Below are 27,156 nucleotides of genomic sequence, written 5' to 3'. Positions count from 1 at the left end.
CACCCAGTTCAGGTTCCTGGTCTCACCCCAGCTTGGGCAGCAGTGGGAATGCTACAATTAACGTCAGAACTAGGACCTGGGGCAGAGGCGTTGTGGGGGGTGGGGGGGAGAGGTGGTGGTGTGCGGGTGGAGGAATGTGGAGGCGGTGGGGGAAATCAGTCAAAATTCAACTCAAGTGGTACTTGCTGAAAATGTTGGGCGAGGGTGAGGTCGGATTCTGCTGTGATTGCCTCCAGAATCTAATAGCCAGCCTGCATTCACTGTCCAGGCTCATACATGAACAGTGGTCATTGTGTTAGCTGTTGCTTGGTGGCATTACCATTACTCTCACTGGAGTCAGAGGTTATGGGTTACAGCCCCATTCCGGAGACTTGAGTGTTGCACTGTTGGAGCTGCCGTCTTTTTGGATGAAGCATTAAACCAAGGCCCAGCTGCTCTCTCAGTTAGAAATTCTCCACAGTGTACCTGGCCAATATTTATCCCTCAAGCAACAGCACGAAAACAGGTCATCTGGCCTTTATCACATTGTTGTTTGTGGGAGCTTGCTGTGTGCAAATTGGCTGCCATATTTCCGATTTTTCAACAGTGACTACACTTCAAAAAGTGTATAATTTTCTATACAGCGCTCTGGGACGTCCTGAGGTCATGAAGGGCGCTATAGAAATGCAAGGCCTTCTCCCTTCAGAGGAGCCTGAATTTTATTTTTATTCATTCACGGGATGTGGGCTTTGCTGGCTGCGCCAGCTATGAGCCAACACCTTCAGGAGAGGAGTGAAGAGTGACCTGGAATTGGAAATCAGTGTGGTGTAAGAAATGGGCGCAGGGTGACAATCGTTCATGGTAAGCCTTACCTGCATGGTTCGCCTGTCACTGTCAGCTGACTGGATGGTTCTCTCCAATGTAGCAATCTTATCAAGCAGCGCTTTGCGTTCTCTCTCATTGCGACGGATTGCCTCCTCCTGCAGCGTAAGTGCAGTTTGAGCGCTGGCCAATCGCCCGTCAATGCCCCGCTTACCTAGAAACACAGAGGGTCATCCTGGGTCAGTGCCATCTTCAATGACCTCTCAAGTCTTTCACTCCAATTGGTATCTTGGCTCAGTGAAGCTCAGGGGCAGTGAACTTTGACCTTGTTCATCCACTCCCTGCCCGTCCTTTCAGGCTGGAAGGAACATAGGAACAGGAGAAGGCCATTCAGCCCCTCAAGGCTGTTCTGCCATGCATATACATCATGGTTGGTCTGTATCTTAACTCCATCTACTCGCCTGGATTCAGTAAACTCCTATATCTCTTGCCTAACAAAAATCTATTAATATTAAAAACAAAAAGTGCTGGAAAAGCTCAGCAGGTCTGGCAGCATCAGTGGAGAGAGAAACAGAGTTATCATTTCAAGTCCAACATGACACTTCTTCAGAACCCTATCCATTAAATCTATTAATTTCATTTCAAATTCTCAACAGCATTTTTGGGAGGGAGAGTTCTGGATTTTCACTGCGCTTGGTGTCTAGAAATGCTTTCTGGAAGTGTGACTGGAGAATGACTGCCCACACTGGGGGCAGGAATAAGCCATCGATTAATGCTCCTTATAATAGCCCAGGCACATACTACTCAAGTTTACACTGGGGTGGACCAGGCTGGGGCATTTAGAAGGGATGAGCTTTTCATTCAACTTCAAGCCTGATGCAACCCAAATTAAAGGCGATTTGGATACATTTGGACTTGGTTAGCCTGTTCCTTTTTTTAAAATGGATGCCTTTCAGGCTGTCTTCTCACACAGTTCCCTGGAGCTCTCCGACTCTGACAATGATGGTTTGGGAACCACAGCTATCATTATCATTTCTCAGCTTCCTCAAGATATGTAAGTTGGAATGTTTGCACCATGGGAGAAAATCACTTGGGCTTGTCTCCAGGAAGTCAAACAAAGCACAAACATTCAGGAAACCCCATAATCATTGGTGTACATTATTGTTAAGCAACTAAACTCTTTTAATTTGGCAACAAATTTCTTGACATGGGCAACTACCAACGGGCTGGGTTTCCCAGTGTTTTTAGCTCTGGGTTCAAAACTGGCCCAGGTTGACTCTCCTCTCTCTGCTGACTGTGATTCCCATAAGCAATGAGTATGGGGCAGTCTCAAACCAGCTCCCAACAGCGAGAAGGGAACACAGCACAGAACTGCCCACTAATTGGCTCTAAATTGTCAGTCTCCCACAGTGAGGCCAAAGGATGGTGCAGGAACTTGAAAGTTTCACACTGGTGTTGAGTGGGGACATTCTTGTAGGGTCAGCGTAGAGAGCTTTACTCTTTGTTTGGGGACAGTTCAGCGGGAGTGTTGCCCGTACTGCCCATTGAGCCTTGGAGTACTTGCTACTGCCACTGGGTGCCTGAAATGGGTAAATGTTCCACTGTCCATTGCTGCTAGCTCTGACCAGGATAAGCTCCCGGCCAGCATCTGTCTAGTCTATCACAAATTCCAATATCAAAGGTGCAGGTTACATGAACTTGGGTCAATCACCCTCCCCAACCCAAGAAAATACACACAAAAGCAGAAAATGCTGGAAAAACTCAGCAGGTCTAGCAGCATCTGTGGAGAGAGAAACAGAGTTAACGTTTCGAGTCCGTATGACCCTTCTTCTATTTCAGAAAATACACATTAGGTGAGGTTAACTAAGGACTGACCTTCCTCACAATCAGCCAGTGATTTCTGTAGCTGCTGTAAGCGACTGTTGACATTGTCCCGATCAGACTCCATCTCTCTCAGCTGTCTGCTCAGGTTAGAAACCTGAATGCGTGCTTCATCCTGAGGGGAAAGATGGCAGAATTACCTGGTGTCAAGAAGATATAATAATTCTCATGTTATTGGAATTGATTGTAAAATAGTGGTGTGTGTGTGCGTGTTAATTTGATTAAAGGCAGCTGGTCTGAAGGCTTTGATGTAAACATGGGGGAAGTTTAGAATGTCAGGTGCAAAAGGACATTTGCATTTTTACATAAACCAGACTAGATTGTTTTCAAAGGAGGGGTGAAGTGTGTCACCCAGCCAGGTGAAGTTTAGAAACAGTGTGTTTATTTTTCCCAAAGATTACTGGTAAAACTTAATGCTATGAGAGATTTTTATTATCAGAAAGATAAAGTCCGAAGACATAGTGAAACAATGGGCATTTGCATTCAAAGGGGAAAATATGTATAGAGAAGCGAAGGCTGTGTGTAAGGGGGGGCATTTTTAAGATCTAATAAGTGTGAAAAGCCTTCAGCATCTATGCCTCAAGCTGCTGTTTTCAAACAACTGAAGTTAAGAAAACTCACTCTGAATTCGACTGGTTCAGGATATTGCATATCACTTTGCCTGGATCTTTTAAAATCTGTGAGTCTTACTGTTGCTTTAATGAAAGTGTAACTGGGAGTCAGATTAAGTAGGGGATTTAGAAGTTATCATAGTAGTAATTTGTAGATCTATGTATGTGTTTAAATTCATTTCTCTTATTAATAAATGTTTAATCTAGTTTTGTAAAAACACATAAGACTTGGTGATCTTATTACTATTGAATTCAAGGCGCACATTTCGAAATTTATACAAATTGCAAAATATAAGTTGTGGCAGTTGTTTCAAGTTTCCCTTTGGGATTTGAACAACTCAGCATTTACCATCGGCTGTGCCATAACACTGGAGAGGTCGCGTGCTGAGGACAGCCCCTTGGGAAAGGGGAACGCTGAATAAACAAATAATGATTGTGTTTGAGTATTACCACCAGTAGAATAACAGAAAATGCACAGCTTCTGAAAGACAGCTGAACGTTTCAGCTGTAACTTGTGGTGGCTGCTCTGATGAAGAGACCTACTGAAAATGATATTCTTTTTCTTTCAGATATTGATGAACCTGTTGTGTGTTTTCTAGGGGTAGACTTTTCAGGGCTCCAGGTGGCACATTGGGAGGGTTGCGTGTCTGATTCTCCGAATGCAACTGCCATTCAGCGAAACTCTGGCCTGGGTGTGGGGTCTCACAAAATTTACCCTCTCGTGGTTTTTTAAACAAATTTCCAACATTAAACGAAGCACTGACAAGACCTGTCATTACAAATGATCACCCACCAGGTCTCATGGGCTATGAGCTTGATTCGCCTCTTTGTGGAGGTCCTGTCAGTACTGCATTGTTGGGACCTGCCTTACAACTTTCAATGCAATGCTTTTAGAATAATTTCCACACAGTTCCATTTATCACCCCGTCTTGCCTCTAGGGTGACTAGACCTCTGGGTTTCAAGTGGATTGTGTTGTTTTGGGGAGGTCTGCCAAGAGCTTCAATAATTAACAGCAGGACTGAAGATTACCGGTTTGGGATTACTGTATTTAAACACATGCAAAGCACGTAGTGTAATCTACATTCAGATATGCTCAAGCAGCTTTCTGGTTTTGGTGATTATTGAAGTTTGGTTGTCCAGGTATTTTTTTTAAACTGGGGAAAGGATGGCGGCCCCTTTCCCACCAATCAGCACCCACTGGCAGAGGGCAGGCTAGTGATCGGCTCCCAGGTTTCAGTTGGTACTGCTCTTCATAAGAACATAAGAATAGGAGCGGAGTAGGCCATTCATCCCCTCGAGCCTGCTCCGCCATTCAAAAAGGTCACAGCTGATCTGATTGTAGCCTTAACTCCACTTTCCTGTGGGCCCCCCAGAACCCTTAATTCCCTTGTAGAACAAATACCTGTCTAACTCAGCCTTGACTATATTCAATGACCCATCCTCCACTGTTTTCTGGGGGAGTGAATTCCAAACATTAGCAACCCTCAGAGAAGAAATTCCTCCTAATTTCTATCATATTACAAGGGAGACCCCTTATTTTTAATCTGTGCCCCCAGTTCTAGATTCCCCCAGGAGGGGAAACATCCTCTCAGCATCTACCCTGTCCTCAGAAGGGAGTCGACCAACCTTCCAGCTCAGGCTGCAGCCACATTGGGTCGGGGGCCTGTCCACTGTCTCAAAAATCTAGATGGTGTGTGCAGTACCCCGAACTGGCACCTAAAGCAGCTCAATTGGGTGCCTTAGGCTACCTGCTGCTGATAGGTGGGTAGGCGCCAACTCCCAGAAGCTGCCTCCCTGAGCTGATTGTGACTGACTCTCTAATTCCTTAATGATCTGATCAGAGAAGAATTGCTCCATATGACAGAGCCCTTTGTAATATAGCTTAGCAGGTGAGGGATCCAAAAGGTAAATGTTAAAATATCTCCTCTCAGCCAACTTCACTTCATGCCCACAAGGTTAACCCTTCTTCCAATCTTACTGGTGAATGGTTCCCCTCTCTTTTCTTATTCACGAGACTATACTGGTTCTGATCCTTACCCGCGGAATGTTTTGTGTTCAGCATGAGAAAAAGCTATTCGGATCAGAAGGAATTCTATAATTTAGGGGGTTAGATAGTGTCCTCTGTAGCCACATCAGAGAGTACTGAAGGGCGTGCTGCCTAACTGGTGCTAGGGGGAAGGGATATCTCGAGGCAGCTGGAAAGGAATCTGGAAAAGGAGGGGGTACATCCAGTTGTCATGGTCCTTGTTGGAACACATGACTGGACAGAGGTCTTGCTGAGGGAGTATCAGGAGTTAGGAACTAACTTAATAAGCAGGACTTCCAGGGTAATGATTGGATGACTGTGAATCTTCATTGAGACAGCCATATCAGGAGAGTTAACCTGTGGCTGGTATAGGAATGAGGGATTCCTTCTTGTAGGTCACGGGCACCAGTAGTGGAATTGGACAGAGCTGTGTCAATGAGACGGACTCTTCCTGAAGCAGAATGGGGCCAGTGTCCTGCCAGAAAGGGTAAATAGGGAGGGAGGGATCTACAAGAAATGAAGCAGGCTTAAATACAAATGAAACAGGAAAAGGGAAAGACAAAACTAAGGGCAGACATAAATTGGCAGGGAGTAAATAGAATTATGGAACAGGAGTGTGAAAAGATGGCCTCTCCCCCAAAGCCTTATATTATTGGGGCCCCAGTTTTATACTGAACAATTGTTAATTAATATGGGAGGACCCAGCATGGATCCTTGTGGCACCCACCGCTGTCCAGATCATTGGGAGGAAGCCCTGTTTAAAATCACCCTTTCCATATGGTCCTTTAGTCGATTTGCAATTAATCTCACAGTCCGACCCTTGACATCATGGGGCTTAATTTAAGTACATTAGATGTGCTTAAAAGTGCCTTGTGGCATTATATTGAAAGCTTTTTGGAAATCAAGCAGATGTCATCTATTGAATTCCCCAATCTACCATTCTAGTACCATTCAAATAACAGGATCATGTTGTCAAACCTGACCTCTGTTCATTGAAACTGTGTTGAATATCCCCTGTCAAGCCAGTCTTCTAGGTATCATTAATAACGCCCCTCATGAGGTTTTGCATTAATTTCCCGCTACAGATTGAAGTGGTGTATCATGGGCTCACCCAGACTTGACTAAGTTGCTGGTTTAAGTTTCAAAAATGGGTCTGCAGTTAAAAAAAATTGGAACCCACTAGAATGTAGTAAGGAATGTGACCTTTGGTACAGGTCAGGAAGGCCTGTTCAATAGGCCAGTGCATAATAAGCTAAGGAATGTGACCTTTGGGTCATAATAGAATAAGTTGATGAATGATCTATGAATTATACTGTGATAAACTGATTGCCTGATCTCAGGGCCAGGCTAAGATATGCCGATGACTGGGCAATGCAATAAAACATCAGGATCGATATGCAAAATTAGTGTTTTTGGAATAAACTGCAGGCATCATTTGTGCTAAAGGTCAGGTCACCCTGTAATTATTTTGTAAACTCATCTGTAATTGCGGACGTACTGAACTAGATGTACAAGGTAAGAACATTGTGAGTTATTGATGAAGTATCACAAAGGTGTTATAAATAATTGACAGAAACTGTGTAAATTTGAGCGGCCTCTTGGAGAAATTTGAGGGTGCTTTCCCCTGTATGCTTACTTATATTGAATAAACTGTTGCTTCATTTACCTACGGCTGACTCTATGTCAAATGTCTTTAGATACTCCACAACAAGATGTTAAACTCACTAGTCTATAGTTGGCAGACTTGGCTTCAAGTCCTTTTTAAAATTGACTTCCCTTTAATTATCCAACACTTCTGCGGTGCTCAGCAAACTATTCAAAATATTTACTAGAGCACCACTCACATCAAATAGTTATTTCAGTCCCCCAGGGCAAATTAAATTTGACAGTGGTGCTCTTACTCACCTCTAGCCCCTTTAATTTAGTTTGCACTGTTTCCCTGGAGATATCTGAGCAACCCAGTTTAGGATCTATTTTACCTGTAATAAAGGGTCCCCGCCTGTTCATAGCTAACTATAGATACCGGGCATCTGTTGAATTCTTCAGCCGTGCCCATGTCAGCATCCTATAATCCTGCCTGGGTCATGCTACCATGGTCTTCTCTAGCTGACCTCTGGCTCCTAATATAAACAGAAATGCTCTCCCATTACATTGAGAATGTTTGACATCCTCCCTTCTGAATTGGTTTTATTTTGTTCATGCTAACCGTGTTTTAAACCTTTCCCCGGCCAATGGACAAGGACTTATTTTATAAACCACAAAATATAACCTGCAAAGGTAGATAAAATCCAAGGCTTCCAACCACATAGAATCATGGAGATTTACGGCACAGGAGGTCGCCATTTGGCCCATCGTGTCTGTGCTGGCCAGAAAAGATCTATCCAGCCTAATCCCACTTTCCAGCTCTTGCTACCATAGACCTATAGGGTACAGAACTTCAAGTGCGTGTCCAAGTATTTTTAAATGCTGTCAGGGTTTCCACATCTACAGGCAGGGAGTTCCAGACCACCAGCACACTGTGGGGTGTAAATAAAATTCTCAACTCCCCTCTAATCTTTCTACCAATTACTTTCAATCTATTATCCCCAATTAACATATTTTAAAATACCAACCCATCTTCTTGTCCCACCTTGATAAAGCCTAGGGGAAACTTCCCAACAACATTTTTTCCCCATTTAACTACCGCACCTCCCCACACCCACTCTCCATGTTAAAACTCCCCCAAGCCCGAGATTTTATTTCTTCGAGTGCTAGCTTCATATGCAGAATTAAGCATTACATACAGCACAAAAACAGGCCACACAGCCCAACTGGTCAGTGCCAGTGTTTCCACACGAACCTTCAACTGGCTACTTCATCCACATATCCTCCTAGTCCTTTTCCCTCATGTGTTTATCTAACTGCTCCTTACGTGTACCTATGCTATTTGCCTCAATTACTCATGTGGTAGAAAATCCACTCACTGGGTAAAATAGAAATTTCTTCTATCTTGACCTCCACCACTGAAGGTGGTCATTTATGGGATGTGGGCATTGCTGGCTGGGCCAGCATTTATTGCCCATCCCTAATTGCCCTTGAGAAGGTGGTGATGAGCTGCCTTCTTGAACCGCTCCAGTCCATGTGGTGTATGGACACCCACAGCGCTGTTAGGGAGGGAGTTCCAGGATTTTGACCCAACGACAGTGAAGGAACGGCAATTAGCTTGTTTGTCTGTAAACAATATATCTCAAAAACTAAAGGACAGATTTCAACAAAACTTGGTATACAGATGGCCCAAGAAAGAATTTATTAGTTTTTGGCGAAGATGCAGATCTGGATCCGGGACCTGGAATTTTTAAAGGATCAGTTAACATTGGGAGGTAGGGCTAATTGACTTATTTTACAAACATTCGAACAAGGAGCAGGAGTAGGCCATTCAGCCCCTCAAGCCTGCTCTGCCATTTAATAAGATCATGGCTGATCTGATAGTAACCTGAAATCTGCATCCCACCTAACGCCGATAACCTATCACCCCCTTGCTTACCAAGAATCTATCCACCTCTGCCTTAAAAACATTCAGAGGCTCTGCTTCCACCACCTTCTCAGGAAGAGAGTTCCAAAGACCCTCAACCCTGAGTGAAAAATTTTCGCCTCATCTCTGTTTTAAATGGGCGAACCCTTATTTTTAAACAGTGACCCCTAGTTCTAGATTCTCTCTCAAGAGTAAACATCCTCTCCACATCCATCCTGTCAAGACCCCTCAGGATCAATGTTTCAATCAAGCCAACTCTTACTGTTCGAAATTCCAGCAGATATAAGCCTAGTCTGTCCAACCTTTCCTTATAAGACAACACACCCATTCCAGGTATTAGTCTGGTAAAAACCTTCTCTCAACTGCCTCCAATGCATTTACATCCTTCCTTAAATAAGGTGAACAATACTGTACACAGCACTCCAAATGTGGTCTCACTAGTTCCCTGTACAACTGAAGCATAACCTCCCTACTTATGTATTCAATTCCCCTTGCAATAAATGATAATATTCTATTAGCTTTCCTCATTACTTGCTGTACCTGCATACTGGCCTTTTGTGAATGCTGTGGGTTATTTTATTTAGAATGTTGTTGATTGTTTTAGAATGTTGTGGAATGTCTCAGCTGCTGCGGTGCAATTTGTCACAGCTGTCAAAAATGTGAGCAGAGTTTTCAGAGCAGGTTGTTGGATGTGGATTGGCTTGAAGCCCCCTCAGTGTGATAGAAGCTCTTAATAAAAAGATTTCTTGTTGTGGCATCATAGTCACGGAGCATCAACTAGGCAGGGGAAAGCCTTAAGGAAGAGCTGCATAACTGTAATATGGTAAGTTAACACAGTGTGACGGAGGTATGCACTCTGCTGAGGTATGCACTCTTCACTTGCCCTTATTTGACTTATTAGTGACTATCTTATATTGCGTCCTCTAGTTTATGACCTCCCTTCTAGTGGAAACATCTTCTCTGTATCTACCCTATCAAACCTCTTCATAATTCTAAACATATTTATAGCTCAGCCTTCTCTTTTCTAGAGTATAGGGCCCAGAGTTTTTTCAGTCTTTCTTTATAGTTATAACCTGTCAGTTTTGGTAACATCCTTGTAAATCTTTTTTGAACTTTCTGTAGTGCCTCTAATCAATCGCGGGTTCTATTCCATCCTTAACCAACCTCACTCACTACCCTTATTAAAGATTCCGCCTCCCCATCCATCCCCCCTCCATTCTTCCTTGGTCTCGCTCAGTACCAGCGGGAGTGATCCTACTTTCACCCTTACCCGGTCCCTCTGCGTGTCTCTCAGCTCTTGAAGGAAGTCCCGGAGCGCTGCTCGAACTACTTCCGGGTCAATGTCGGCCACAAGTTGTTCGCTGCGAGTTGGGGAGAAGGAGCGTTCAGGTGATGCAGAGCGGGGTGTGATGCTGCGTTCAGGGGTTCCAGTCTGAGGAATGGGGCTGCCATCCACTGTGTCAAAACCTAAAATTGCACAACGTACAATAATTGTCAGTAATGGCTCCCTGGATAGTGCTCTTGGCTCTGAGTCAGAAGGTTTTGGGTTCGAGTCCAACTCTAGAGGTTTGAGTACATGACTCAGGCTGGCACTCCAGTCCAGTGTTAAGGGAGTGCTACACTGTTGGAGGTGCCATCTTTTGGATGAGCTGTCAAACTGCTGTCTGCTCTCTCAGGTGACTGTAAAAGATTCACTATTTCAAAGAAAAGCAGGGGAGTTTGCCCCAGTGTCCTGGACAATATTTATCCCTCAGCCAACATCTCAAAATCAAGATTAGCTACTCATTATCACATTGCTGTTTATGGGAGTTTACTGTGTGCAAATTGGGTGCAACGTGACCTACATTACAACTTGCAAAGTACTGTTTAGGTCATCCTGAGGTCATGAAAGGCTTTTTCTTTCTTTAAACATAAAATATTTTTTTCCAAATAGTTTTTTTCTTTCTTCCAGCCACGCTTGAAGTCCTGCATCAAGATGGAGTGTGACTCGTGGGCACTAAGCACCAGCCACTTTCTTATCCAAATGGCCCCCCTTCCTTTATGGATGAGCCTGGACAATGAATGGCAGCTGGCTGTTCATCCATGGGGGACGTCACACCAAGACTGATCCTGCCCTTACCTAACACTCATACACACACACACTCTCTAAAAGGGATTATTGGATAGTGATCAAGAGCAGGAATCTGGGCAAACATTTTCTCTTTCCTAACTCAGGAGCACAGAGGCCGTCTGCAAAGCCTCACTTCAGCTGAAAGTGACTCACTCAGCAATAATGTCAGAACCATGCCAGTCTGTGTGGTTCAGTGCCAGGCGAGTGATCACTAAGCCCCTGAGCCACCGAGACATTAATGTCAGTAAATCTGAGCATGGTTCATTGAAGATCAGCATTGTCCATCACAGTGACAGGGGTTCCCATTTACCAGAGGTTCACAGGGGAAGTTCACTCAGCGCTTTCTCCCTCTCTCATGTCCTATTTAATGTTCCCGATGTTTTTCATGTATCTGGTAATCCTGTTGTACAAGCTACTGCTGGGAGTGGAACTGAATGACGGCTCCACTCATTCTCCCTATTGCTCAATCCTCAAAGTCTGCTTCCTGTGTTCAGCCTGAGTGAGGAGCTAGAAAATTAGAGTTTAGTTTCTAATGCCAGGAATTCTGAAGAACATTTTAATGACTTTCATATCTGTGCAGATTTGGAAGGTTCCAAAGTATCTCCCTTTAATAGTTTACTTGGCATTACAGTGGTTTGTATCAAGTTGTACAGACCAGCAAGGTCCCCGTTGCCTGCACACTCCTCTGAACTACTCTCCTGTACATGGAGGATGGAGGACAATGAAAATGGAAGACATCCTGAAATAAAGACAGAAAAAGAGAGACACAGAAATAGAACATGACTAGGAAAGATTGGGAGGAGGGGAGAAAGACAAAGAGAGGGTATTTGAAGAAAGAGAGAACGAGGTAGAAGGGTGCAAAGAAATATAATTTTGAGAAAGACAGAAATAGACAAGGGGAGAGAAAGAGAGTCAGACACTGAGGATACATAGAAAGACAGAAAGCAAGATTAGAAAATTGTGATAGAGGCAGTAGTGAAACACACACAGACCCAGACATTGGGTAGTATTTGATGGGGGGCAACAGGGGTCTTGCCCACTGGCTGGAGAGCCAGAGAGAGACCCGCGTCACCTCTTTTTGGGAAGGCCTGCTGCATGAGTGCAACCAAATCCCAGGAATTGTGTAAGAGGTCCTTCCTGAAATAGGTCGTTACCTTTTGTTGGAGACTGTGGTCTGTGGGGTGAGATGCTGCGTCCACGGATTGCGGGACTCTGTGTCCGTCCAGCTCGGCTGATCCCCAGAGTGCGGCGGAGTGCAGAATGCAGACTCCCCAGCTTGAACTCCACGTCCCGTTTCATCCCCTCCACCCGCGCTAACTCAGCCTCCAATCCAGTTATGCGGCCCTCGGCTGCGCTCAGCTTCAGGCAGAGCTCGTGGATCTCGCCATGAGCTTTCTCCAGCTTCAACTCCAGATTGCGTGCGTTGTCCAGAAGCTTCTTCCCATTTCCCTGGGCCTCCTCCAGGCCGCCCAACAGCTCTTTCTCCCGGATGTGGAACTCCTGCTCAACTTCCGCCATCTTGCGCTGAAGGTTGGTCACCTGCAATGACAGGACACCTGCTGAAAATCCAAGTGCTGCTTCGAGGTAAAAACCCTCCAATTCTCACTGAGCCCATTCATAACATTTTAACAACATCACGACCACCACCACCTAGAAGGACAAGGGCAGCAGATGGATGGGAACACCGCCACCTGAAAGTTCCCCTCCAAGTCACTCACCTTCCTGACTTGGGAATATATCACCGTTCCTTCACTGTCGCTGGGTCAAAATCCTGGAACTCCCTCCCTAACAGCACTATGGGTGTACCTACACTGCTGCAGCGGTTCAAGAAGGCACCTCACCACCACCTTCTCAAGGGCAACCAGAGGTGGGCAATAAATGTTGGCCCAACCTGCAAAGCCCACATCCCGAGAATGAATTTAAAAAAAGAAGCTGTGTTAATGTTTGCAACCCAGTTAATAAACCAGATAGCATCAATTGTGAGCAAAACAACATGCTTCGAGGCTTCCTCCGATGAATGAGCTCATTTATCTAGTGAGTAGCTGAACCATACATATCAGCAAAGTCCTTGGTCCCATTCCCAGTATTTGCTGGACAAACTCAAGTGAGTGGTTTGGATAGCGTAGATAAGGAGAAACTGTTTCTATTGCCCAGGAGCGTCAGGAACCAGACGACACCAATTAAAGGTAATTAGCAAAAGAACTAGAGGGGAGATGGAGAGAATCTATTTTACGCAGAGAGTTGTTGTGATCTGGAATGCACTGCCTGAAAGGGCGGTGGAAACAGGTTCATTAGCAACTTTGAAAAGGAAATTGGATAAATACTTGAACAGGAAGAAGACTGCAGGGCTTACAGCTAAGGAGAGAGACTAATTGGGCAGCTCTTTCAAAGAGCTGGCATAGCCTCAATGGGCCAAAAGGCCTCTTTCTGTGCTTTATCATTCTAACCTGGGTTCGTAGGTGTGTTACAATAAACCCTGAGTTTTGGAGGCGAAAATTAATCAGGGTTCCAACCCCCGATCCCCCTGCTGGAAAATGCAAATTTGAATGACAGACTGGCTCTGCCTGTGATTTGACCACTTCCAGGTGATACTGGACCTTGTCCCCGAGGGAGGCAAGTGCCTTCAGGAGAGATGGGAAGAACACCAACAGGAAAGGAAGAAAACAAACCTGTTTTGCAACCTTTTTCCAACTTCTCACTTCTGTTCCAAACACAGTGACTGTCCCACAGGCAACAGGACTATCCACAGACACACGGGATCTTTTCAAACCGCAAGGTTCAGTACAACACAGAGCGATGCACGGACCCACAAGTGATTGGGAGAAGCTGTGCTCGCTTTGTATCTGGGTCACAGCCCAGTATGTGCTGAAGAATAAGATTATTTATTCACCTCCTTCCGAGCAGATTCCCTGCTGGCTTCAGTTTGCACTATTTTCTGTTTTAGTTCAAATGACTCGCGTCTGCTCTCCTCCTCTCGCTGTTCATCCAGCGTCACTCGAGCCTGAAGCTCCAGAACCTCCTTATTCTTCTTTGTGTTTTCACTGTCCAATATCTTCACCTGCAGAATCAAGGTGCAACTGGTTACAAGAGGAAAAAACACCTTACCTCACCTTACTGGAGTAAAGTGCTCTACTGTACTGGAGTGAAGGTGCTGCGATGGAGTGCAAGAACCCTCAGAAATGGACAACAAGGTCTTACTGCAGTAAAGGGGTAGGGACTTTACAGCACTAGACTGTGAACCCTATTGTAGTCTACCCATACTGTACTAAAGCAAAGGGATTAATGCAGTGACTGCACTTCAGTGGCTGTAAAGTGCTTTGGGAAGTCCTGAGCTTCTGAACAATGCTCTAGAAATAGAAGCCTTTCTTTCACTGGGCAAAGGAGAAATTAGAAATTAGACCTGATAACTGTGTTTGATTAAACCAGGATTGAAACAATGAAATAAAGAAAATTAACAATCTGAAATAGCATAACCATGGTAACACCAAGTTTACTCAAACTCCAGTGTGCCTTAGCCAGTCCCCCAGCTCTTGTCATGTACAAGAAAACAGTTTGTAACATGATAAACAATTTGTCTCATCTTCTTGTCTACTCTTTTCAATTGCGTTGGCATCCTCCACTGCAAGCCCCTTCATTTGAATTTCTCAATACTAAAAAACATCAGCCGCCAAGTAACTAGATCATCTTCGTGAGCTTCGGTTCAGGTGCAACTCTGCCTGATAACTGACAAAGCGTTGTGATAAATTGCAGGAGCAACAATGACACCAGCTGGCACAGTTAAACAGGGCATCAAGTTGGCACTCAATACAGGCATGGGTGAACAGGGCACTGATCTGTCACCCATTCCAAGCAAGACTAAATGGGGCATTATGATGGCACTTAATCTTAGCACAGGTAAACAGTTCACCGAGTTGGCATTCAAACTAAGCAATTGTAAACGTGGGCAGTTCAACCTGAACAAGGCCGGGCAGAGAGCCTACAGGTGAAGGACCACATTACAAATAGCCTGGGCTCAGAGGGTGTGGAAACATTCAAATCACAGGCTGGAGTGATGACAGCTGGATACAGCGGAAGGGTTTTTAGGAAAAGTAAAAAGTCATTAAAACCCAAAAAGGCTGCCCTCTTTTCTACAGATCAACAACACAGGCCCATTTTACATCACATCCCTTAATCCCTTCTTGCCCTCAAAATGTGCCTTGAATCTATTTATAACTATTGGCTTCAACATTCTTCTCTGATAAACTATTCCGCAACCCGATTACACTTTGGGCGCAAATTTCCATCAACTTTCTTAATCGTAACATCCTCATGTGTTTTTACTTATGTCATGTGGCATTGGAAACCTTTCCCCAGACATTTGAACTATTTATCTCAATCAATTTTATCAACTCCTTTCACAATCTTGAAACTTCAGTTCCGTCACTTCTTCACCGAAGGAAGCCCAATGCAAGGTACAATTCTTAGCCCATGATTCTGAGCAGGTGGCTGCTTAGCAGGAATAACGCATTCTATTCTCATTTTAAACAGTCTCTCTTACTGAGATTTACAAGACCCTGTAAACTCCATTAAATATCTCTACCATGAGAGTTCCTGATGTCTTTTCCTAAATTCACCATATTGAACAAACATCTCTTGACCTGTCGGCGCAAGTCCTGGAGCTCACGTCGTGCTTCCAGGCGGGATTTCTCAACCTCGCGGAGACTCGATCGAAGGTCTGCCGATTCCTTTTCACCGTTCACCTTCGCCTCCTCCAGCACAGACAACCTCTGTTCCTTCTCCTCGTTGGATCGTTTCAAACTGAAAACACAACAGATTATAAGATGTAGTGGGGGGGGGGGGTTGAATTTCTTCATTAACAACTCCAGCAGCCAAAGCGCCATTATTGTTTTCTCTCCTCTCCTGAAGATGCTGTCTCTTGTTGGGACAAAGCTCCAAGGACCCTGGGAGCCCTCTGTCACCTTGCCACCTTGGGCGAGGTATCAGAAGTCACTGGCATGCATGGAACCACTACCCCCAGGCACAAGCCAACTGCTTCAGGAGAGTATGAGGAGAACTGGAGCTGGAGGGAAGTATATTTGCACTTCTTAATCAAACTCTGGCGGGATCATTTGGTTCCTCCCGCACCTGATCCTTTCACTCTCTGTTTTCTTGATGTTGCCTCTCAGCTCCTGGTTGGATTGCTGAACGGCCTCCTTCTCCTTCACCTCGTCGGTCAGCGAACGTTTCAGGTCCACGACCTCTTTGCGCTGCGCCTCCTGGGTCTCCTGCTGCTCCCGGATCTTACGGTGAGCTTCGATTAGGTCGCGCCGGATGCCATCGCGGGCGTCTTCAGCCACTCGAAGCTGCGTCTTCAGCTCCTCCACCTACAAAAGGCAAGTTGGTGCTTACTCCAGCGGACAGACACGGGGCTTAGCTAGGATATAAACCAGGGCCTCAACTGTGCTGTCCACCTGCTCCGGCATTCCCGTGGTTGTTTACAACCGAGGGCACTTTGAACTAGCTGGTTGGGCACTGCGGTGGCCCGTGGCCAAATACAACTCACGGTGTGGTGCAGAGCCAAGAATTGCCGGGCAGGTCGTGAGTGCAATAGTTTCTGCTGAGTTAACTAATCTCAGTCAGGACCTCAGATTAGCCTCAATGCCAGAGTGCTCACCCCTCATCATGACCCAGCAACTGGAAAGTTGAGGGGTTTAGGTATTGGGTGAAGCCAGGGTTGGCTTTACTTCTGACCTCTCCCTAATTTATTGAGCAGCTTTCAGTCATTTAGCGCCTTGGCTCAAGCACATAGAATGGCTGCTCGGCTGAGGGCCTGGAGTCTGGCTATTGTGACCACAACTGCTCCCCAGCAGCAGTCAGGGCCTTGAGGAGAGGAGAGGAGGGAAGAAAATATTTTAAAATAGAATGGGCCAATTCACAACAATAATGGAGAATCAAAGCAAAGTTGTCAGGAGATCGGAAGAGAATTGGTCTACAGCAGCAAAACACGTCCTTCTTTTGGTCATAAAGCAGGGTCATTCTGAAGGGCATCAGTAATTAAACAGAGGCGTGGAGCACAGAACAGTGATTCATGCCTTCACGTCACCTAAAGGGCCTTTTCTGGGGTCTCCAGTAAGCATCTCAAGAATGAGCAGCATTCAAAGCGGGGATTAAACCCCAGTCAGAATTTGCACGCTGTAAATTTTGGTGAGCATAAGTATGAAAAGGATTGCCAAACACAGCTGCCAAGATAAAGGCGGGCGATATTAAAGAGAGTGTGGCAACAGGGATAGGAAGCGGATTAAAAGGACAGGAAACAGACAGTAGTGTTCATGGGTGTTTTTCAGACTGGATGGGTGCAAAGTTGTGACTATTACTTGCCTCAATATGTATCTATAATAATCTGGGCCTGGGAAAAGGGGGCACACTTTCAAAATTTGCACACCATTGGGATCACGGGTAGCTGTGTGTAGGAATATATGCAACTACAGGAGGACTTAACCAGGTTAATAGATTCAGCAGATCAATGTGAGACAGAATTAAATATGGAAAAATATGAAGTGATACATTTTGTGGGGATGAATAAGGAGAGGCCATATACAGTATGTTAAAACTTTTTTTAAAAAGTGGAAGAACAAAGACAAATTAACAACGTGTAGTTTATGCAGCACCTTTTAACATAATAAAACATTCTAAGGTGCTTCATTGGGCTGTCATAAACCAAAATTTGACACTGAGCCACATAAGGTGATATTAGGGCAAATGGCCAAAAGCTCGATCAAAGAGACAGATTGTAAGAAATGCCTTAAATGAGGAAATAAAGGTGGAGAGGCGGAGAGGTTTAGGAAGGGAACTCCAGAGTTTAGGCCTTAGCAGCTGAAAACACGGCCACGAATGGCGGAGTGGTTAAAATCAGGGATGTTCAAGAGGCCAGAATTAGGTGAGCGCAGATTCTCAGAGGTTATGGGGCAGGAGGAAATTACAGAGATAGGGATTTATCTACATGAATCTTTAAAAGTTTGAGGAGAATTTGCTACAGCCATCGAGAAAAGCGTAGGTTTCTGGGTTTTACACCGGCATAAAAAGTACAAAAGCAGAGATAATAATAGGTTTTATAAAAATTGTTGGTGAAGTCAAAATTGGAACATGAGTGTTCAGTTTTGAGTGTCCTACTTTAGGAGAGACAAAGCCATGGAGAAAGTGCAGATGTGATCAATAAGATGATATCAGAGATGGGAGGTTTTAGTTTGGAGGAGAGATGGGGCTTTTTCCACTAAAGCAAAAAACATTAAGAGAAGTTTCTGATTTAGTTGTTCAAAATTTAAGAGGATTTGAATCAGGGAAATTTAGAAAAACTGTTTCCACTGGTGGGTCAATAAGTAATTAGAGGCCATAAATTAATAAACAAAGCAAAGGGAGGTCATTTTTCAGGCAGAGTGCTTATGGAATGTGGACATCCTATCAGACATATAGTGGTGGAAGCAGAATCCATAATAGTTTTGGAAAGGAAAGTGGATAAATATATATTTTTTCTTAATTAAAGGACATGGGGGGAAAAGCAAAGGAATAACATTAAGCTCTTTCAGAGAACCAGGACAAACGCAATGGGCCAAATGGCCTGTTGTGTGCTCTAAAATGCTGTAATTCTATATGGCGAAGGGAGAGCCTAGCTGGGCTTACTCTGCTTTTCATGGACATGCCTCTTTCTTTTGATTGTACCAACCTCTCGGAGTGCAGCCTCACGCTGTTTCATCAGCTCCTTGACCTGTTCATTCTGGGTCTTCATCTCTCGCTCATGGACAGTGACAGCTTCTTCAAACTGGGCATGGAAATTCTTCAACTCCGATGTCAAACTATTAATTTGGCTCTGCAGGAAGTGAAAGACAGGCGGGTCACAGGCTAAGTGCAAAGGGCAAAGCAGCAGCCTTCCCAGAGACTCAGGATGATAAATGGAAGCCACATTGAACAATCCACCCCTTCAGGATACGTGAAACGTGAGTAAACTCTAGCACTTGGATACACTTTCTGAGCTCAAAATAGACTTGTTCACTAACCTCGTGTGGCTCCTTACCCATAATATTCGGCTGAGTAGCTTTGGCCCATACAATGTCAAAAATTCTGCACGTCCCTTTCTATCTGCATGTCCCTTTCTATAACCTTGTGCGGGAGCATGTGTCCATATCTGTCTGCTTGTCCCTATGTGTGTCTGTTTGTGTGTGCATATCCATTTGCCTCTGTGTGTTCATGTGTCCCCAAAACTATATCTGTGTGTATATGTATATAATATATATATAATATATAGCGTGTGTATGTGTATTTATTTGTACTTGTCTGTGTGTGTGTGTATGTGTGTATATATATATATATATACACACACATATATATGTATATCCATGTGTGTGTATATATACATATGTATCTATGTGTGTCTCTATCAGTGTGTGTATGTATGTATGTACATACGTGTGTGTGTGTGTGTATGTATACATGTGTGTGTATATGTGTGTGTGTATGTATATGTGTGTGTGTATGTATATGTGTGTGGGTATGTATAATGTGTGTGTGTATGTATATGTGTGTGGGTATGTATATGTGTGTGGGTATGTATATGTGTGTGGGTATGTATATGTGTGTGTGTATGTATGTGTATGTGTGTGCGCAAATGTCCTCTTTCCACATACCATGCAGATGGTTTTCTGTTTGCACACTTAACACCCACTCCCCAGTCACTCATCTCAACTCAGCTTTGATAACCTGAGCCTGGTTCTGAGCTAAGTTCAACACTGTGTGAAGTCGCCAGTCCCGCTGCCCTTGAATGGCTTCATTCTGGCATTAAGCTAATCTTTTCAGTGGCCTAGCAGGGACACTAATGTTACACAGCAGCTGGAGATGACAATACACACCCGGTCCTGCTCATGCCGGCTGCCAGTGTCCCGCCTCAGCTGCTCCATGTCCATTGAAATGGTGGCGAGTTCACGCTGAGTGTTGGTCAGCTTCTCTGAGAGGATTGCCTTCTCCGACTCCTTCAGGGACAAGATCTGCGAGGGGGACCAAATGGTTAGACCATGTGGCAAGAATGAATCTGGAGCAGCCACCACTCAGTCAGGGCCTCTCAATTAAACCGGCCTAGGGCCAGAGACGAGTGGCACAATGTGTTAGACACACAACTTTCAGTCTGTGAGACCAGTGCTTAATGTCCAGCCCAGTCTGATGGAATGAAAGCTGGCTGGAAAGTCCGACATGAAACAGTTGGGCTGTCTCAACTGAATGTTTAGCAGAACTTTATTCACTGCACAAAATTGTTAGTAATTTGCAGAGAGGCACAGGAGGGCTGATGAGGGAACAGGAGTCACAGAGCGAGTGCACATTTTTGAGGTTAGGTCTCGGTAAAGAAATCTGTACTTGTCATCTAACCTGGGTCTCGCCTGACCTGGGAGCGCTTAAATGCTGACACTGGGTACCTGAAATAGAAAATGTTCCAGTCCCCATTGGGCATTACATCCTTTATCTTCAAAAGAGCAGGACAACCAGAGGAATGTGGGAGAGATGGTGGGCGCAGTGATAATGTCACTGGCCTAGTAATCCAGAGGCACGGGCACTGGGGACATGGGTTCAAATCCCACCATGGCAGCTGGTGGAATTTAAATGCAATTAAATAAATCTGGAATTGAAAGGTAGTCATCAGTGATGGTGACCATGAAACTATCATTGATTGTCATAAAATCCCATAAATTAACCATTGATGCTATTTAGGGATTATTTCTGGCCTACATGTGGCTCTAGATCCACAGTAATGTGGCCGGCTTTTAACTGCCCTCTGAAATGGCCAAGCAAGCCACTCAGTTCAAGACAGTTAAGGAGGCAACAAATGCTGGCTTCGTCAGTGACACCCACGTCCCACGAAAGAATAAGGAAATGTTTAACAAGTAGCCTTGGCTTGATGCTTTAGGCAAGTTGCACCTGTCCTGTGGTTGACTTTGAGTTCAAATTGAAAGTTGAAATCCCTGGGATGCCCTCAGTAACCACAGCCAAGTTCCCACAGTATCTGGGACATCAATGGCCTGTGTTCCAAGTGGCTGGCTCCAGTGAGAAAATCATTAAAATAACAAACACAGAGGAAAAGTCGGGGCCAAGTTGAGTAAACCCAGCAGCAATGTAATAGTTGGGCCATCACACACTTGCCAGAGAGAATCCCAACTGATCGTTGCCACTGAACACCCCACACCCTTTACTCTTAAAAGAATCCAGTAGTTGAGGGCGGGTCAGATTGATTTAGGTGTGGGGCTCGAGACCCTGTCTTCTTTTCCCTACCTGCTGCTTCTCGTTTTCAGCAAGCAGCAGAGTCTCATCTCGCTCCTGCTGCAGTGCCGTGATCTCTTCACTTAATTCTTCCTTCTCAGCTTCAAACCGAACGTAGAGTTCCTCACGTTCCTGCTTCAGCTGATGGATGAGCTCCTCACGCTCCTCTTCCAGGCCCAAGCGCAAGGCTTCCTGCAATAAAGAGACAGACACAGCCTCTTCAGTTCAGGGCCCTCCCACACCGGCACAGGGCGCAATGCTCCATGGCCACTGGTTGACCTCCGGTGCTTCACCTAAGCAGTCAGTGCGCATGGGTGAACCTAGGCTGTAGGTGCCAGAAGGCTATTCAACTGCAGAAGGCAGCATAGCAAAGCACAATCCTGTCCTTGTCTGCTACCCTCACACGTGCACTTTCTACAAGCAGCAGCCACTGTCAGCAATCAGGAGCGGGACCCCTGAATGACTTCCTGTCACTAGCCCATGCATCATGGCTAATTACAATGCCTCAGTTGCTATCCAGCTAGCTCAGTATCAGACAGCAGATGGAACCACAGATTGCCCTGGTCTGGGTCTGAGAATTTTCCAGTTTACAGGCAGGACTTTCCCTCGTTTGGGGGGGGGGGGGTTGTACCGGAGCGGGCACAAGCGGGCAGGTTCCTGATCGGCGCCCACGGTCAGGGGCGCGCCGCCATTTTACGTGGGCAGGCCAATTAAGGCCCGCACAGTGTGACATCCACCCTGAAGAGCTATGAGCTCCCTGTGCGGGCAGGGGGTGGGATTCACGCGTGCGCACGAAAGAGCGCACAGATCTCCGAGGCAAAGTGCTGCCTCACGGAGCTCGGCTCAAGATTCAAAAGTTCAAAGGCAGAAAAAAATATTCTTGACACTGTCACATGAGCTGGGACATGTCAAATTCTTTTATTTAAACATTTTATACAATTTTTAAAACCCTGATGAAACCTCATCCCGCCCGTGGATGATTCATGTTTTTTCTGAAGGCCGCTTGGACTCCCGGCCTATTCGCCAACCTTAAGGTTGGACAGGCAGCTCAGTTGATTGTTTTAATTGCGCGTTAACTGCCCTTAATAGGCTGTTGACAGGTCGGCGGGCGCGCAGCTGTCTCGGGTGTGCACCCACCAAACCGAAAACCTAAATGATGTGGGGTGGACATTGGGACACACGCCCGACGTCACCCCGCGTTGGCGAGTGGGCCCCGCCCCCGCTCGCTGACTGGAAACTGCAGCCCTCTGTATAGAGAGACTGTGGGAAGACACTGGGCGCGCCTGCAACAGGATCAGACTGAGGCTATTTACAACCCTCCCAATCTAAGAAGGCCTCATCATACTCCCAACCACAGTTCGCCCCATTACCTTCTCCCGCTGCAGTCGATCCACATCCTCCTCATGGGCTGTCTGCTCGTTTTTCAAAGCAACTTGGGCTTCATGCTCAGTTTGGGAAATCTTCTGCACAAGGAGCTCCTTGCCTCGTTCTGCGTTAGCCTGCTCGACCTGCATTTCCTTCCGCACACGGTTACTGTTGACTGAGGCACAAACAGAATCGTTCGAGAGTTACTGGTCCGGTTACTTAACAGGTTTGAGACAGTGGGATTGAAAAAAAATTCTTAAATGGGATGTTGGCATCACTGGCAAGGTCAGCTTTTGTACCTCATCCAGCTGTGAACCTAGACAGCGAGAATCAGAAGGAGAGTTGGCGATGGTAGAATATTAAAGCTGAGCTGGATCCTGCTCTCGTCCAATGTCCTCTCGTGAGAATCTCCTTTAGGGCTCACTCCATAGTTCGCTTGGCTGCTCCCTTCCCGTCCCTCGGCCTATGTTTTGAGGTCACCTGTGAAGCTCCGAGTGCTGTCTAGCTGAGACCTGCTAAATGGCCTTATGGTGGGGATCTGAACTCCTGCATGTGGCTTGGCTACCTGTGGGCTGTCAAAAGTATCCATGGCAGAAGCGGGAGCATTGGGGGAGGGGGAGGAATTTACCATTTTACCCAAATTGTTCAAAGGTTTTCAAAAACATGAGGGATCTCCGCAGAGTCTTAGGCTTAAAAGAGGTTTTCCTTGCTGAGTGGCACATGAGGCAGGCAAAGCACTTACTTGCTTATGTCCGCTTCCATTGCTAGTTTTTCTTGGAACAGGTCATCAGCCTGTCTCCAGAGGCTACTGCTTGAAGGCACCTCATCAAGTATGACTGACCAGGAGACTCTCCTGCTCTCACCCCCTGCCATAGTTGCGTTGATAATCTGCCTCTTCGGCCACATTATGAATGTGCCTTCTGTGGCCATTAAGTCCTGGGGTGGGACTTGAACCCATGGCTTCTGGCTCAGAGTTAGGGACACTACCCACTGCACCACAAGACCTCCCCTAGACAGGGCAGATAGGGAGAAACTGTTCCCATTGGCGGAAGGATTGCGAACTGAAGAACACCGATTTATGGTGATTGACAAAAGTACTAGAGATGACATGAAGGAAACCCTTTTTTATGCAGCGAGAGGTTAGGATCTGGAATGCACTGCCTGAGAGTATGGTGGAGGCAGGTTGAATGACTGTTTTCCAAAGGGAATTAGATAATTAATTGAAGAGGAAATATTTGCAGGGCTACAGGGAAAAGGCAAGGGGGAGTCGGACTAGCTGAGTTGCTCTTGCAGAGAGCAGGCATGGACACGATGGGCTGAATGGCCTCCTGTGCTGTAAGCATTTGTGGATTATATGAAATTAGCTCAGTTTATTTTGCAATTCTGCTGTTTCTTTCCCCTAATGACGGTCTTACCTTGAAGGCCCTCTTTAGCCAGCAGTAAAGTCCGATTCTCTCCCTCAAGCTGCTCCTTCCGAGCCTCCAGCAGAGCCAGCTGCTGCTGGGCATCGAACAGTGTGGTCTCCAGGGCCTCCTTCTCAGACCTGACACAATGTGAGACACAGTCAGAGAGGTGTGTGTGTGGCCATCAGCAACTTAACGTTAAAGAGCAGGTTTTTTTTTTGCCTCATTAATTATACTCCAAGTTTCTTGTGCTTGATTGACCACAAAAAGGCACAATTAGGCTGAGAAAGTGGGGCCTCAGACAGGATGAAGCCTGGCTGGTGTGACACAGGTCACATGCACTGGAATTCCTCAACCCTACCTCCACGGGCGGGTTTCAATCTTAAACCTTTTTGATGGCCAGTTCTGTGCACCCCTCACTGTTAATAATCCCAGCGTCATCAAGGATCCTATAACATGAAGGGACTGTACAAGCCAAAAGCGAGAACCACACTGACACTCCAGTGCGGCGCTGAGGAAGTGCTACGCAGCAGTGGTGCTGTCTTCCAGAGGGGATGTTAAAGCGAGGGGGATGTAAAAGATCCCATGGCACTATTTTGAAGACGAGCAGGCGTTTATCCCAGGTATCCTGCAAATATTTATCCCTCAGTAAAGATCACATTGCTGTTTATGGGAGCTTGCCGTGTGCAAATTGGCTGCCGCGTTTCCCACATTAGAACAGTGGCAATGCTTCAAAAAACATCTTATTGGCTGTAGAGTGTTTTTGGATGTCTGGTGGTGGTGAAAGGTGCTATATAAATGCAAGTGTTTTTTTTTTAACATCATCTTTAAATTGGCAATCCAAACCATCAATTCACTTCCCAGAATCAACCATGGACTCAGAACGTCCATGAGAATGTTAACAGTGAGGGGTGTGGGTTATATCAAAGAGTGTTACAGTGAGGGGTGTGAGGTATATGAGAGTGTAACATTGAGGGGGGTGAGGTACATTAGAGAGTGTTACAGTGAGGGGTGTGAGGTATATGAGAGTGTAATATTGAGGGGGGTGAGGTGCATTAGAGAGTGTTACATTGAGGGGTATGCAGTATATGAGAGAGTATTACATTGAGGGGTATGCAGTATATGAGAGAGTGTTACATTGAGGGGTGTGAGGTAAAGTAGAGAGTGTTACATTGAGGGGTATGCAGTATATGAGAGAGTGTTACATTGAGGGGTATGCAGTATATGAGAGAGTGTTACATTGAGGGGTGTGAGGTAAATAAGAGAGTGTTACATTGAGGGGTATGCAGTATATGAGAGAGTGTTACATTGAGGGGTGTGAGGTATATGAGAGAGTGTTACATTGAGGGGTATGCAGTATATGAGAGAGTGTTACATTGAGGGGTATGCAGTATATGAGAGAGTGTTACATTGAAGGGTATGCAGTATATGAGAGAGAGAGTTACATTGAGGGGTGTGAGGTAAATGGGAGAGTGTTACATTGAGGGGTATACAGTATATGAGAGAGTGTTACATTGAGGGGTGTGAGGTAAATGAGAGAGTGTTACATTGAGGGGTATGCAGTATATGAGAGAGTGTTACATTGAGGGGTAAGCAGTATATGAGAGAGTGTTACATTGAGGGGTGTGAGGTAAATGAGAGAGTGTTACATTGAGGGGTATGCAGTATATGAGAGAGAGTGTTACATTGAGGGGTGTGAGGTAAATGGGAGAGTGTTACATTGAGGGGTATACAGTATATGAGAGAGTGTTACATTGAGGGGTGTGAGGTAAATGAGAGAGTGTTACATTGAGGGGTATGCAGTATATGAGAGAGTGTTACATTGAGGGGTAAGCAGTATATGAGAGAGTGTTACATTGAGGGGTGTGAGGTAAATGAGAGAGTGTTACATTGAGGGGTGTGAGGTATATGAGAGAGTGTTACATTGAGGGGTATGCAGTATATGAGAGAGTGTTACATTGAGGGGTGTGAGGTAAATGGGAGAGTGTTACATTGAGGGGTATACAGTATATGAGAGAGTGTTACATTGAGGGGTGTGAGGTATATGAGAGAGTGTTACATTGAGGGGTGTGAGGTAAATGAGAGAGTGTTACATTGAGGGGTGTGAGGTAAATGAGAGAGTGTTACACTGAGGGGTATGCAGTATATGAGAGAGTGTTACATTGAGGGGTATGCAGTATATTAGAGAGTGTTACATTGAGGGGTGTGAGGTATATGAGAGAGTGTTACATTGAGGGGTGTGAGGTAAATGAGAGAGTGTTACATTGAGGGGTGTGAGGTAAATGAGAGTGTTACATTGAGGGGTGTGAGGTATATGAGAGAGTGTTACATTGAGGGGTGTGAAGTAAATGAGAGAGTGTTACATTGAGGGGTATGCAGTATATTAGAGAGTGTTACGTTGAGGGGTGTGAGGTAAATGAGAGAGTGTTATATTGAGGGGTGTGAGGTAAATGAGACAGTGTTACATTGAGGGGTATGCAGTATATGAGAGTGTGTTACATTGAGGGGTATGCAGTATATGAGAGAGTGTTACATTGAGGGGTAAGCAGTATATGAGAGAGTGTTACATTGAGGGGTGTGAGGTAAATGAGAGTGTTACATTGAGGGGTATGCAGTATATGAGAGAGTGTTACATTGAGGGGTGTGAGGTAAATGAGAGAGTGTTACATTGAGCGGTATGCAGTATATGAGAGAGTGTTACATTGAGGGGTATGCAGTATATGAGAGTGTTACATTGAGGGGTGTGAGGTAAATGAGAGAGTGTTACATTGAGGGGTATGAGGTAAATGAGAGAGTGTTACATTGAGGGGTGTGAGGTAAATGAGAGAGTGTTACATTGAGGGGTATGAGGTAAATGAGAGAGTGTTACATTGAGGGGTGTGAGGTAAATGAGACAGTGTTACATTGAGGGGTGTGAGGTAAATGAGAGAGTGTTACATTGAGGGGTGTGAGGTAAATGAGAGAGTGTTACATTGAGGGGTGTGAGGTAAATGAGTGTTACATTGAGGGGTGTGAGGTAAATGAGTGTTACATTGAGGGGTGTGAGGTAAATGAGAGAGTGTTACATTGAGGGGTGTGAGGTAAATGAGAGAGTGTTACATTGAGGGGTGTGAGGTAAATGAGAGAGTGTTACATTGAGGGGTGTGAGGTAAATGAGAGAGTGTTACATTGA

General features: G+C 45.4%; 1 protein-coding gene across 1 annotated transcript in view; it reads right to left on the bottom strand.

Moving 5' to 3' along the window:
* Positions 1-27,156, bottom strand: part of crocc (ciliary rootlet coiled-coil, rootletin) — an 88,613-nt gene that overhangs the window by 22,847 nt on the left and 38,610 nt on the right. Inside the window, exons 19-30 of the mRNA XM_078558121.1 lie at positions 23,997-24,124; positions 22,587-22,756; positions 21,229-21,408; positions 19,821-19,955; positions 18,641-18,784; positions 16,066-16,304; positions 15,579-15,738; positions 13,832-13,999; positions 12,096-12,480; positions 10,102-10,298; positions 2,677-2,797; positions 852-1,015 (exon numbers count right to left, since the gene is read on the bottom strand). Of these exons, the coding sequence (XP_078414247.1) occupies positions 852-1,015; positions 2,677-2,797; positions 10,102-10,298; positions 12,096-12,480; positions 13,832-13,999; positions 15,579-15,738; positions 16,066-16,304; positions 18,641-18,784; positions 19,821-19,955; positions 21,229-21,408; positions 22,587-22,756; positions 23,997-24,124 (2,191 nt within the window). The remainder of the gene's footprint in view (positions 1-851; positions 1,016-2,676; positions 2,798-10,101; positions 10,299-12,095; positions 12,481-13,831; positions 14,000-15,578; positions 15,739-16,065; positions 16,305-18,640; positions 18,785-19,820; positions 19,956-21,228; positions 21,409-22,586; positions 22,757-23,996; positions 24,125-27,156) is intronic.

This window comes from Cetorhinus maximus, chromosome 15 (assembly GCF_964194155.1).
Source record: "Cetorhinus maximus chromosome 15, sCetMax3.hap1.1, whole genome shotgun sequence".
Classification (NCBI taxonomy): domain Eukaryota; kingdom Metazoa; phylum Chordata; class Chondrichthyes; order Lamniformes; family Cetorhinidae; genus Cetorhinus; species Cetorhinus maximus.
The sequence above is the reverse complement of the archived record's forward strand: the minus strand, read 5'-3'. Positions and strand labels throughout refer to the sequence as shown.